This window comes from Hemiscyllium ocellatum, chromosome 10, assembly GCF_020745735.1.
Source record: "Hemiscyllium ocellatum isolate sHemOce1 chromosome 10, sHemOce1.pat.X.cur, whole genome shotgun sequence".
NCBI classification, from domain to species: Eukaryota; Metazoa; Chordata; class Chondrichthyes; order Orectolobiformes; family Hemiscylliidae; genus Hemiscyllium; species Hemiscyllium ocellatum.
This window is the reverse complement of record NC_083410.1, coordinates 30669716-30683448: the sequence shown is the minus strand read 5'-3', so window position 1 is coordinate 30683448 and position 13733 is coordinate 30669716. Positions and strand designations below refer to the sequence as shown.

General features: G+C 39.1%; 1 protein-coding gene across 3 annotated transcripts in view; it reads left to right on the top strand.

The window, feature by feature from the left end:
* The window catches only part of LOC132819708 (tetratricopeptide repeat protein 7A-like), a 373105-nt gene that overhangs the window by 130485 nt on the left and 228887 nt on the right, over positions 1-13733 (top strand). For all 3 annotated transcript variants that reach the window (XR_009645113.1, XM_060831372.1, XM_060831373.1), the window contains one exon: positions 9975-10079. Coding sequence is in view for 2 of the 3 variants with exons in the window: in XM_060831372.1 (XP_060687355.1) it covers positions 9975-10079 (105 nt within the window). In the remaining variant the exon portion in view is untranslated. The remainder of the gene's footprint in view (positions 1-9974; positions 10080-13733) is intronic.

The window sequence follows — 13733 nt, the reverse complement described above, 5'->3', positions numbered from 1 at the left end:
GAACGAACTTTATATATTCACTTTCAAATAAAGTGGGTAAATAACATCAACAGGATGGAGTTCAGCCAGGCCTGCATAACTCAACAGTATATTGCCCAGCCTTGACATGAGGAACATTCACTTGAGCAAACAAATGGAAGTCTGCTTTTAGCAATTATTGGATTATATCCGAGCAGTACCTGATGCCTTCAGGAATGGAGAAAATTGGAAATAGTAGGTGACTTATATTTCCTTTCCTGACAAATTATTGTAGAATGTTGCTGTTTTATTCGTAGTGTCGAGAAACATTGGATCTTATTTCTTGCTAATTGCACAGTGATTCACTGTGGAAGTATAGAAGGTTGACTTTGTTTTGTAAATGATAGAAAGTGAAAAACAAAATGCATTCTTGTGGGGAGGAATTCCTGCTGATTGTGCTAAACCTCTTAGATTTGGTGAGCCAGTAGAATAAATTATTAATCATTTCATGTCTGGATTATTTATTGAATACACCTAATTAACTCATTAAAGTTTATAATCTTTATTTGAAGAGTAAGAGGTAATTGTACCAATAAAGTGATGACAGATTTGCATATTAATTCTTTATATGAGTATTTTAATAATTGTGTGGCCATGACAATGTTTTTAAGCACATTTGCCAAAATGGCTAGCATAACTGTATTTTCCCCAGTGATCATTTGTCCAAAAATTATGTCTTCCTACTTTAATAAGCAGCCAAGGGACTGGACTGAAAATGTTCCCTGAATATTGGCCTGATTCCTGTCTTGACTTGCTGTGAGTTAATAATGTTAGCTCTGTGGCAGTTTAAAGATGAATGTGGTCCTTGGATCTTGTCACATATTAAATTGTCTAGAGGTTTGCCTTCAAAAGTTGTAGTTGATTTGTTTTTGTGCAGAAGCAGTTGATTGCTAAACTTAGTAAATATTGGGGAGCTCAGCAAAGAGGCTTTCCATTACTTTGCGTAATTGTTGACATACAAAGAGATGTTGCGTGAATTGTGAAATTCTATCAACCTTGTGCCTCCACTCTGAAGTATCTATCTATTCCTGTACCCTTTTCCCAAAACTGTTTATGTTTTTCTCTTTATATTTAATTTTTCTTCACTTTAAAAAAAAATTTGTCATGAGCAATTCATGAAAACAAACCTTCCCACCCTGTCCCTGCGTTATTTTAGTGATCACTATAAATATATAATATTGGTTGGTACTCAGTGGTGGGAAAGAGGAATCTGGCTCCAAAGCCTAGGTTTTCATAAGCCTTGATTTTTCTACCCTGGGTTATATTGCTTCCAGCATCAAAAGAACCATCACAAATGAGAAATAGTCATAGGTCTTGCCTATAGTATTTTCCTGCTGCCCATTAGGCTTTCATGAGCTTTTGTCGGTTGTCAAATTACCATTTGAAAGGTTTTACCATTAACTTCTTAGTAGGATTCCTATATTTAATGTGATTAGACAAGGAGGACAATACAGAGTCATAGAGATCTACAGCACAGAAACAGACCCTTCTGTCCAACTCGTCCATGCCAATCAGATATCCTAAATAAATCTAGTCCCCTTTGGCCCATATCCCTCTAAACCTTCCTATCCATATGCCTTTTAAATGTTGTAAATATACCAGCCTCCACCACTTCCTCTGGCAGCTCATTCTATCCATGCACCATCCTCTGCTTGATTGGCACTGCCACTCAGAACCCTTTTAAATCTTACCCCTCTCAACTGAAACCTATGCTGTTTAGTTTTTGACTCCCTACCTTGAGGCAAAGACCTTGTCTATTTATCCTATCCTTGCCCTTCATGATTTTATAAACCTCTATAAGGTCACCCACCCCTCAACCTCTGTTGCTTCAGGGAACAGAGCTGCAACCTGTAATCGATGCCTTAACGTTTGCACAGTGTTGCAATTGAGATTAATACACCTCACTTCGACAGCTAATGAAAGCATAGAATCATAAAAACATATAGAAAAGTCATTTAGCTAATTATATCTATGTCACGTTGAAAGAAATATTCAATTAGTTCTATTTCCCTATTCTTTATCTAGAGCTCTGAAAATTTCACTCCTTCAAGCATCTATCTAATTACATTTTGAAAGCTATTACGGTGTGGCTTTTTTTGGTTGTATGCATTTTTATGCTGTGTGCTCAATGTACCCTGAACATTTTAACAATGCTCCCCACTTGCCTGGATGAGTGCAGCTCTAATAATACTCAAGAAGCTTGACACATCAAAAACAAAGCAGCCTGCTTGATTGGTGCAGTCTACACAAGCATCCAGTCCCTCCACCACCAAGGCTCAGTAACAGCAGTGTGTACTACCTACAAAATGCACTAGAGAAATTTATCAAAGGTCCTTGGACAGTACCTCCCATACCCATGACCACTTTCACGTAGATGAATGAGGGCAACAGATACATGGGAACACCACCACCTACAAGTTCCCCTTCAAGCCACTCACCATCGTGACTTGGAAATACATCACTGTTCCTTCACTGTCACTGGATCGAAATCTTCGAACTCCCTCTGCAGTGGCACTGTGCATATACCTACAGCACAAAGGCAGCAGTAGCTCAAGAAGGCCGCTCACCATTTCCCAAAGTTCCAGAGGAGTGTAGTTTGAGGAAAGGGAGATGAACCACTCGAATGAGCAGTTATTGAGGCAGTTCATGATGGATTGGCTCTTGAGGGAGTTGCAAAGCGTCTAATCAAACATAAAATTCCTTGTAACATTTTAATAATGTTTGGTGGCTTACACCACTACCAATGTCTTTTGGAGAGTTGGGAAGGGATTGCTAGGAAATTTGTGAAACCTATCTTGATTGCTTTTGTTATACTATATACTGTGGTCTGTCCAACCATCATTTGTCTATTACCTACATTTGTTTCATTTTGAGTCTGAAATTTAGAATCTAAATCATTCCTATTTTTGTACAGTATAAACCGTTTATTGTCAAAAGTCTTTGCAATTTGTATGAATAACTTCTATTTGTAATAATCTAGTTATTCACTATTGATGAAAGGAACCTAGCTGAACTGTTTCCAATACTACACCAGACATATTCTAAACCAATTAATGATTATATTCACCACTCTGTGGTTGAATTTAAGATTTGTTGTCACCATTAGAGAACTGGGGCTAGAAGGGAATGAGTGCACCCATCTAACCTCAGAGATAACATTATTAAATCTGCTTCCAATACATGCTCAGGCAGCACATTGCAAACCATAACTCATTGTGGAATTTGTTTTTCTTTCCTCATTTCACTATTTGCCACTTATGTTAAATCTGTGTTTTTCTGGATCATTGAATTGTAAATATTAGCTGCAAATTTGGTGAATTATGTCAGAACTTGCTGTTTGACACTCGGAGCAGTCTTTTTTGAGTCCTGGATGTATTTGGAACAGTGATGTATTTCCAAGTCACGATGGTGAGTGATTTGAAGGAGAACTTGTAGATGGTGGTGTTCCCATGTATCCTTTTGTCTGAAAACCTAAGTTCCAGATCTTTATTTAACTGTCCATATTCCTGTATGGAATATTGTTCTGCATTTTTTGAATATTTTTAAATCCACTTTCCTGCCTTTTCCCCATAATCCTTGAGTCCCTTACTGATGAAAATTCTGTCCCTTTCAGCCAAGAATATACTTAATAATTCAGCCTCAGCGGCCTTCTGCAGTAAAGATTTCTGCAGACTCACTACTCTCTGGAAAAAACAATTCTTTTTCACCTCAGTCTTAATTGGGTGACACCTTATTCTGAGATTATGCCCTGTGGTCCTAGACTCTCCAACAAGTGGAAACATCTACCCTGTCAAGTCATCTAAGAATCCTGTACATTTCAATAAGATCACTTGCCATTCTTCTAAACTCTAATGTGTACAGACCTAACCTACTCAACCTTTTCTCATAATATAATTGCTCACTACCCAGGTTAAGCCTGTGTTGTCTCCAGTGTCAGTGTAACTCAGGTAAATGGCCCAACACTGTCTTCCAGCTGTGGTCTGACTACGGCTTTGCATATGTTTTAAATGAGACCACCCTATTTTTGTACCCCATTCCTTTTGAAATAAGGGTCAGTATTCCATTGCCCTTCCATTACTTGCTGAATTTGGATACTCCTGGATGAAGATTCCCAAATTCCTCTGTTCTGTAGCTTCCTACAGTTTGTCTCCAATTAAATAATATTCAGCTTCTCTATTCTTCCTATCAAAGAACATAACCTTCCATTTTCCAGCATTACATTCCATCTACAAGTTTTGGTCCAAATTGTTTAACCTGTCTATATCCCTCCGTGGTCTTTTTGTATCATCCTCCCACTTGCCTTCTTCCACCCTCATTTTTGTGTCATCTGTAAAATTGTCAACAACACATTTTACTTTTCTCATCCGAATCAGTAATATATATTGAAAATAAGTGTGGTCCCAGCACTTCACTGATTACAGGCTATCATCCTGAAAATGCCCCCTTTGTCCCATCTCTGTCTTTAATGAGTTAGCTAATCTTCCATATTAGTTCACTACCTTCACCACCATGCACCCTATCCTATTAAGTACACTAATGTGTGGTACCTTATCACCGGCTTTCTGAAAGTTCAAATACATTACCTTCATTGCTTCCCCTTTATCTTTTCTGCTTGTTCCATCAAGGAACTTTGATAAATTTAACAAGCATGGTTTTCACTTCGTGAAGCCATGCTGACTGTTTGATCATGTTATATTTTTCAAAATGCTGTGCTGTTAGATATTTTATAATAAACTCTTAACATTTTCCCAATAATATTCATTAATTTAATTGACCTATAGTTGCCTGTTTCTGTTTCCTTCTCTTTTTAAATAAATGTGTTACATTGATCTTTTTCCAATTATCTGGAACTTCTCTAGAATTTCCAGGAACTTTTCCAGTGCATCCACTATCTCTGTATCTGTTAACTTTAACATCCTAGGATGCATCCCATCAGGTCCCAGGGATTTCAGTCTATAGCCCCTTTACTTTCTGCAGCAATTTTTCTCTAGTTATATATGTAGTGTTTATTTCTTCTCCTCCTTTTTCATTTATTTATTTAATAATTTTACAATGCTATTGGTGTGTTTTGCTAGAAAAACTGGTACAAGCATTTATTAAACTTCCCTGCCATTTCCTCGTTCCCCATTATTATTTTCGCTACCATGTTCTCTAAGAAGTCTATGTTTACTTTGACCTCTTGCTTCCTTATATATTTAAAGAAGCTCTTGCTGTCTGTCTTGATCTTACTTTTAAAGATTGCCCTCAAAGATTATCTTCTCTTTATTACTTTTTTGGTTGTCTTTGTTTGTGTTTTTTAAACTTTTCCAATCCTTTGGCTTACCACAAATATTTGCTAGATTGTATGTTTTTTTTCCTTTTAATTTAATACTGCCCTAAATTTCCCTGGTTAGCCATGGTTGGTTTATTCCATTTGTAGAATTCTTCTTCTTTACTGCGACATATCCTTAGTTTGAACCCATAACATATTTTCTTAAATGTCTGCCATTGTTTCTCAACCAGACAAGCAGGAGGCTGGAAGAACGGGCAAGCCAGGCAGCATCAGGAGATGGAGAAGTCAACGTTTTGGGTGTAACCCTTCTTCAGCCTTCAATCCTTCAACAGTCTTTGCTGCTAAACTCCTTTCCTGGTTCAATCCAGCTAGCTGTATCCAGATTCCCTTGTAATTATACTTCGTTAAACTTCCACACACTCCTCATCATGAAAATCTAAATGTCCCATGGAATGTCATAAAGCAACATTTGTCATTGAACCACAGAATGACATATTATAAAAACCTGTTGAAAAATATAAATTTTTGAGCACATCTTGAAGGGTGGAAAGAGAGGAAGAGAAGCAGAGAGATTTTGGAAGGGAATTCCAGAGCTTATGGCCTTGATGGCAGAAGACGCAGTTGACATTGGTAGAGCAAATAAAATTAGGGGTGCTTGAGACTCTTTGCTGGTTGGAGAAAAACCGAGCACGAAGGAAGTGAGTGTTGGAAGGCAGTCATCTCAGTTCCAAGACATCACTACAGTTTACTATTACTATTAATCCAGAAACTCAGCTATGTTCAGAAGACCTGGGTTTGAATCTCACCATGGCAAATGGTTGAATTTGAATTCAAGAATAACTGGTAATAATGACCATGAAACCATTGTCAGAAAAGCCCATCTGGCTCACTAATGTGCTTCAGGGAAGGAAACGTTCCAACCTCACTTGGTATGGCCTACCTGTGACTCCAGATCAACAGCAATGTGATTGACTCTCAGCTGCCTTCTGAAATGGCCTAGCAAGTCATTTAGTACAAAGGCAACTAGGTATGGGCTGTAAATGCTGGCCAGTCAGTGACAGCCATGTCTCATGAGTGAATTAAAAAAGTTCTTGCTGAGGGCAGTGTCTTAGACCCAACCACATACAGCTGGTGCATCAATGACCTTCCCTCTAGCATACGATCATCAGTGGGGATGTTTACTGATGATTGGATAATGTTAAGCATCATTTGCAACTTCTCAGATGCTGAAGCAGCTTGAGTTCAAGTGCAGTAAGATTTAGATAACATTTCCAACTTGGGCTGATAGAGGCAAGTAACATTCATGCCACACAAATGCAATGGCCATCTCAAACAACAGAGACCCTAACCATTGTCCTTTTGATGTTCTGTTGCATTACCATCTCTGAATCCCCACTGACAGCATTTCTGGTGTAAGCATCAACCAGAAACTGAACTAGAGGTTATAGTCAAGAAATTCTGTGACAAGTAACAATCTCCTGTCTCTGAAAAGCCGATCTTCCATCGTCAAAGCATGCCAGGTCTCTGATAGAGTAGTCTCTATGTTCCTGGAATGTTGCAGCTCCAAAATCAATTGGAAAGCTCAACACCATTCAGGAGAAATTGGGACCCTAACCACAACCTCGCACATTCACTCCCTTCATCACCCATGCACATTGATGGAAGTGAGTGGTATCTACAAGATGCATTGCAGAAATTTGCAAAGCTTCCTTAGCCCACACCTTCCAAACCCATGATTGCAGCAGATAAATGAAACACCACCATTTGCAAGGTCTCCCTCCAGCCATTCACCATCCTGACTTGGAAATACATTGCAGTTCTTTCAAAATCCTGCAATTCCCTCTGAAAAATACTATGGGGCAGGAACCCACGCCAAATAGATTGCAATAGTTCAGGAAAGAAGCTCACCATCACCTTCAAGTAGATACAGAGAATCAATGCCAGCAGAGCAAGCAATGCCCATGTCCCATGAATGAATAAATGAGAGAAGCCACAGTTTATGGCAGCTGCTGTAGATTGAAGGTTGTGTCAGTCTGTAGTTATTTCAAAGATGTGCAGGTTAGGTGGATTGGCCATGCTGGATTACCCATAGTGTCCAGAGATGTGCAGGCTAGGTTGATTAGCCATGAGAAATGCAGGGTTACAGGGATATGGTAAGGGGGTGGGTCTGGGTATGATGTTCTTCGGAGGGTCAGTGTGGCCTCAATAGGCTAAATGACCTGCTTCTGCACTGTAAAGATTTTATGTTTGTACGATTCTATGATTTCATCATTTAACCTGAACTGGATAGCAGGGCTAACTTTTCATATTTGTATAATTCTGCATCAGTCAATTGGCCCCAGTTGAGAGAAGAATCTCTGGTACAAATGACTGTTTACATTTTAAATGTCACCATGATCTCATTTATAAAAGTCAAACCATTTTAATGAATTATAATTAAACACTAGCAGTCTATCATTTTCTGCCTGTCACTTTTGTCTAAGATTTGGAATATATTCATTTGAATGGTAAGTGCTTTGTTGATGTTGCTTGTGAACCTGCCTGGGAACACTCCGTTCTAATCCTCAGATCATCAATAACTCTGTGGTTAAAGTGAAGTGTGCTGGGTAAATCATGGCAATTTATGCATGTTTATTTCAACTGACAGACAGGCTCCTAGTTTGCTGGTCAGGTGATGTCTTCAGCAATTTCTGTGCAAGCAAATAGCCCAAAGCAGTTAATGGAAGAAAACAGATCCCAAATTACCTTAATGGCTATCCTAATTCCTGCTGTAACTTGGACAAGCGATGAGTGCATTTCTGAAGAACCTGGGTAAACAGGTTTTCATTTCAGTTCACACTGAAATTGTCCTAGGAGGTTGAGGAGTAAAACATCAGGGTATTAATGACTCCTTTTGGTTTTCAAAGGATACGCTTGGTGATACCATCTCAACATTGCACTCAATTTAAAGCAAACCAGAGTAAGGAAGGGCACCCTGATGACTTGGTGGTAAATCAAGTAACATTGGGTGTGACTTCACTAATTTCACTGTAGGTAGGACAGAGATGTTAAAGTTAACTTCACTAACCCATCATTAGCGAAACAAAAACAATCTAGGGCTCCATTTCCTGTTTGACACATCATTGCTTCTTTCTGGAATTTTTATGGACATCGTATGAGGATGGTTGTGATTTCCCCCAGACTCCCTGCCCCGATACATAATTGAATGGTGCCCCCATGCTAATTACTTATGCCTGTATATATCGAGTGGTCATTTGAGTGAGGTATGCCAAAGCTCTGCTTTTGCTTATATCATCCTCCATGAGTGGCCTCTACCTTAGTGGCCTTACTTTTTAAGAGAGGAAAGATCGAAGAGAAACCTAATCAGACAGAATGAGTGATACTGACTAAAGAGTGGCTATCCTGTCTGTCTCTTTCCTTTCCTTTTCTGGCTCAACATTGGTTTTATACCAAATGTCTTACTCAGGAAATGTGTAGTGATTGGAACTAGGTGGATCTTGTTGACCAAAAATCCTTGATTGGGGTTGTTAACCTGGGTCAATCAGTAAGCCTTGGCTGACCAAAATAAGTCAGGTAATTTATAATCTCCTCCGTTCAGGGATTGAATCCGAGCCGGCTGGCCACAACTAAGTGTATTATGGACATGTAAATAAAGAGTGACTTGGTGATGGGTTACCAGTCTCTGTGTAGCTTTTTCAAAATGGTTCTGTTGTAAATGCACAATGCCAATGAGAAATATAAACTTTTTTTTCATGATGGTTATTAATGTCAGGTTTTACATGCTGCATTTTAATTATGTCTTACAGTTGTGAAGTTTGTAACATAGTTATCTATTGGCCTTTGCCTCTAATTTAGGGTAAATTGAAAGGGACCATGTAACCTGTTTTAACATCTCTCTAACAACAGGCCAGTGGGATGTGGCTGTTGAAAGAGTATAGGTTGGGTGGGCACACTTTGAAGACTAGCAATCTAACCAATGAAAATACAGATTGCTGCCATTGTCTCAAAGTTCCAAGATGTTGAGAATGTTGAGTTATAAAACATTATGCTTTAAATGCCATTTACTTGCAAGAACAGAGAACATTCACTGATAGCTGATTGGCACTTCTACTTGAATACAAGGCCCGAATGACTCATGCTGCCATGGAAATGTGTTTTGGGCGAGGAAGGATTCCTGGGATATTCCTAAATATTCTAAGGCTGGAAGATTTGCCTAACTTGCAGTGGAGAAAGAGAAAATTGCCATGAAAATCCCTCACTGTGAAAATAGTAGTTGCTTAAAAGTTTCAGGCTAGGAAAAGAAAAGATCAAGAGTAAAGGTTCAGGATTTTAGAATTATTTTGGAATAATTCTGAGCAATCTGGTTAATTAAGGAACAGTGTCAAGCATACCTGTGCAGTGGGTTTGTTTGTTGCGTTAAAAGCAAACTGGCAAGTTCTTTGGTTTAAAATATACATTGTCTGCAAATTTTTATTCGATAATGCTTTTAATTTGTTTAAAAGGTGAAATCTTGTGTTATCCTTTCAGCTATAAATTGGAAATTCAAATTTTTTTTAAAAACTTCACAGTTTTTTTGGACATCATTGTATCTATCTCTCAATCGTGTGAAATTCCATTATTTTGAAAGTAAACAAAATGTGTTCTCGAATAAGAAGTAATTTTGAATCGTCATTTTAATTTTCAGTCAACTAGGGCCGTGTCCGCTCTTAGAGAATGTGCAAATCTCCAACTCAGTGATCCAAGTATACCACTCATGGCTGCCAAGGTCTGCATTGCACCTTTACACTGGGTAAGTGCACATAATTGTTTCTATACTTCATTTCGGTAGCTAGGAGCAGAAGTTAGAGTACATTTTGCATACAGCATCCCTGTTCTGTGATACATTGTTGTAAGCAACTGCGCACTTCTATGACCAGAATGAAAGGTTTTGATATACGAGGGCCATTTGAGGACTCTGGGACTCAATGGAATGTAGAAGGATTCGGGGGGTGGTGGGGGGGGGTGCATATCTAATTGAAACTTACGGAATACGGAGAGGAGGTTGGAAGATGTTTCCATTGGCAGGAGAGACTAGGACCCGAGGGCACAGTCTCAGAGTAAAGGGAAGACTTTTTAGAATGGAGATAAGGAGAAACATCTTCAGCCAAAGAGTGGTGAATCTGTGGAATTCATTGCCACAGAGGGCTGTGGAGACCTGGTCATTGAGTATATTTAAAACAGAAATGGATAGGTTCTTGATTGTCAAGGGGATCATGAATGTGGAGCAGAATCAAATGGCCTAATTTCTGCTCCTCAGCCTTATGGTCTGGATGGGGCATCATTGTTGAGCAGCTGCAGTAGATCATTGCTATAGTATCACAAATTTTCTCTGAGGGAAATTCGCTATGTGCTGACTTTCTCTGAGCTAAGCCATAAGAAATCCACTAATAGCTATGAACACAGTAAATGTTGTTGTTTGTGCATTCTGTTGCTTCCCTCTTCACACTTTGCTGTTAAACAATACATTTGCCTGAACATCATGAGGGACATAGCTTCCAAAATTGACTTCCTGATCATCACTTCATTATTTTTCGATAATTGGGGAATTTTACCTCCATTTTCTTGTGAATGTTATTGCAGTTATTTACCTCTGCTAATCCACCCTCCACCCTCCTGGTAATTAAAAGATGATGAATATCTGTGACAGTACAAGTGATGCACATCGTTTTGGGATCGGCATTCTTAGCTGCCACATGTTTTGATAATTATGATATAGATCATGAACTGTTTCAGGTATGACAGAGTTCTTGTTTCATTGGCATGTTGTCCACAGGAGGATAGGGAAGAAACATGAAAGCATTGAGGTGTTGTCATGAATCTTGTACACTAAGAGGAATAGAGCTAATGGAATGAAGGAGAAACGGGAAGGAACAGCAAAAATCAACAGAAATTGTTGTTGAGTTGAGGTATTTGATTGGAATGCATGTAAATTACCACCGTTTTGCACAGATTTTTGCTTTTATTAAAAAAAACTTATCTGGTTATTTCAGTTTTTATCAAGCTCCCTTACTTCTCATTTTTATGGGCTCTAGCCAGTAAGCAGATTAGCTGCAAGTACTAAAGGAGAAAATCAACCACATGCTTTTTGAAAACTGGCAAATTGCCATTTTCCCTCTGACTGCAGTGGATTGTGAGGCTCTCAGCTAAATATGTAGTCAGCATTTCATCTATTTTAATCATTTATAGTACAGACAGACTTAAATGGGCATATCAGCAATGCTGCAGAGGTGGTAGCTGGAGTCGGGAAAGTTAATTATTACTGACAGGATCTGCATTGGCCTCTATCGCCTCTAATAAAGTTTCTGTGGTATAATCAAACGGCACTTACAGTTGAGAACCTTCTCCCAAAATTTTCAAAGAGAATTACTACTTTCGTATTCCTTGTCAACTCCTTCAAATGTGCAATCTTGTGAGAGGGTTGAGGGGCTAGAGACTGGATAATTAATATTTGGGATCAATTCTCATTGTGATATTTGGTAACAGGGAGTGAAAGAGTCATTTTGTAAATCTGTTTCAAAAGTAATTAGGTGTTACCATAACAACCTTAGTGCAGAACCTTTTTTTTAAATTTACAGATTAGAGGTGGTATGCTCATGGATTATTTCTTCTTGACCAGATTCACTCTGCTTCTCCCACACCCGACCTAACTGCATCATTCCTGCTTCATGCTAGGCACCATTTTGTGTCTGGAGAAGCAGATTCACCACCTGTTCCTAGCTCCATTCTGATAACTTACCTGCTCCAAATATGAAAAAAAAAGGCATGTTGATCTTTTCTGTTTTCTTTTGGAAGAGGTGTCCCATTTGCACTTGCTGTAATTCTCTGTGCAAGTCTCCCTGAAATTCTGCATTTGCGTAGTGTGTGTATGTGTGTGGTCACAATTTAAGCATAAAATTCAATAGGGTTGATCCTTCATTGTCTGGGTTGCAATTACAATGTCAACAGCATTTCATCTTTTCCAAGTTTTATCATTTCTTGAGAACAGCAAATCCATACTGAGGTGTGGGGCAGGAAATTCTTGAGGGATATAGGACCCAGATGGTAGGATTAAATGGGCACCTTGAAGAAGAGTGGAAGAGCTGTTTTCCTGAAACAGCTCCCAGTCCGTCACATCCAATCTCTATTGAGAACTGCAGGCAGGCTTCTCATGCTGTTCATCCAATCACATGACCACCAGCCTTGGCGTGTTGACAGCCTCACCAAGAAAGAGGAGGTTGCTAAGGCAGATAGGAGGTAGGGAGGGGTCTCCACATGGAAGCATCCTCAGATAAATTTAATTCATAAATTTGGAGGAATCACACAGTCAGGCCCCAAGCATCAGAGGGGAAGCCCCTTGTCAATAATATTCGGTCTGCTAGTAAGCTGCTGGCTGCTCCCATTTTTCTCCAGTGGCCTTCCAGCCATTTTAAATGGTGTTTGGGTGAGAAGGCACTCTATAGCAGGCCTGCTTAGTATGGAGTCATATAGTCATACAGACTTTCAATCCAACTAGTCCACGCTGACCATGTTCCCAAACTAAACTAGTCCCACTTGCCTGTATTTGGTCCATATCTCTCCAAGCCTTCCCTATTCATGTGCTTATCCAAATGTCTTTTAACTGCTGTAATTGTACCTGCATCCGTCACTTCCTTGGCAGTTCATTCCAAACATGAACTACTCTCTGAATAAAAAAAGTTGCTGCTCATGTCCTTTTTAAAAACTTTCTCCTCTCATCTTTATATGCCACCTAGTTTTGAACTCCCCACCCTAGGGAGAAGACATTGCTCATTACCTTATCTATGTCCCTCATGATTTTAAAAACCCATTTAAGGCCAACCCTCAATTTCCTAAGCTCTAGTGAAAAAGGTCACAGCCTACCCAGATTCTTCTTATAACTCAAACCCATCAGTCTCGGCAACGTCCTGGCAAATCTTTTCTGAACCCTTTCCAAGTTAAAAATATCCTTCTTATAGTAGGGTGACCAGAACTGCACACAGTGCAAACAGCTGATCCCCATCCCAGCCGCATTTTTGGGAAATATCCCCAGCAACCATCCAGTCCCAATTTTGCAGCTTTTCTCTTTTCCAAGCACACCATCATAGTCTGTGGTTCTGTGTAGTTAGTATGGCATTAAATTAAGAAGCAGATCCTCAAAGGTCGTTAGCTTTGCTACTGTGCTGGTGGTATTCAATCAGATCTATGATTGTAATAATATGATGATGTCCTCTTTTGGTTTTTGGTAAAGATTCAACATAATCCACTAACACTTAACTCAATGGTTCTTCTAAAACTAGGCTGGTTTGATTACATGCTGAAATTCTCCTACTATCTGACATGTGACTTCAGTACACCTTTACAAAGTCTTGCCCATGTAAAGTATCTGTTTCTCCATTCCTGCTTTTTCTGTATTCCTGTGTGCCCTGAC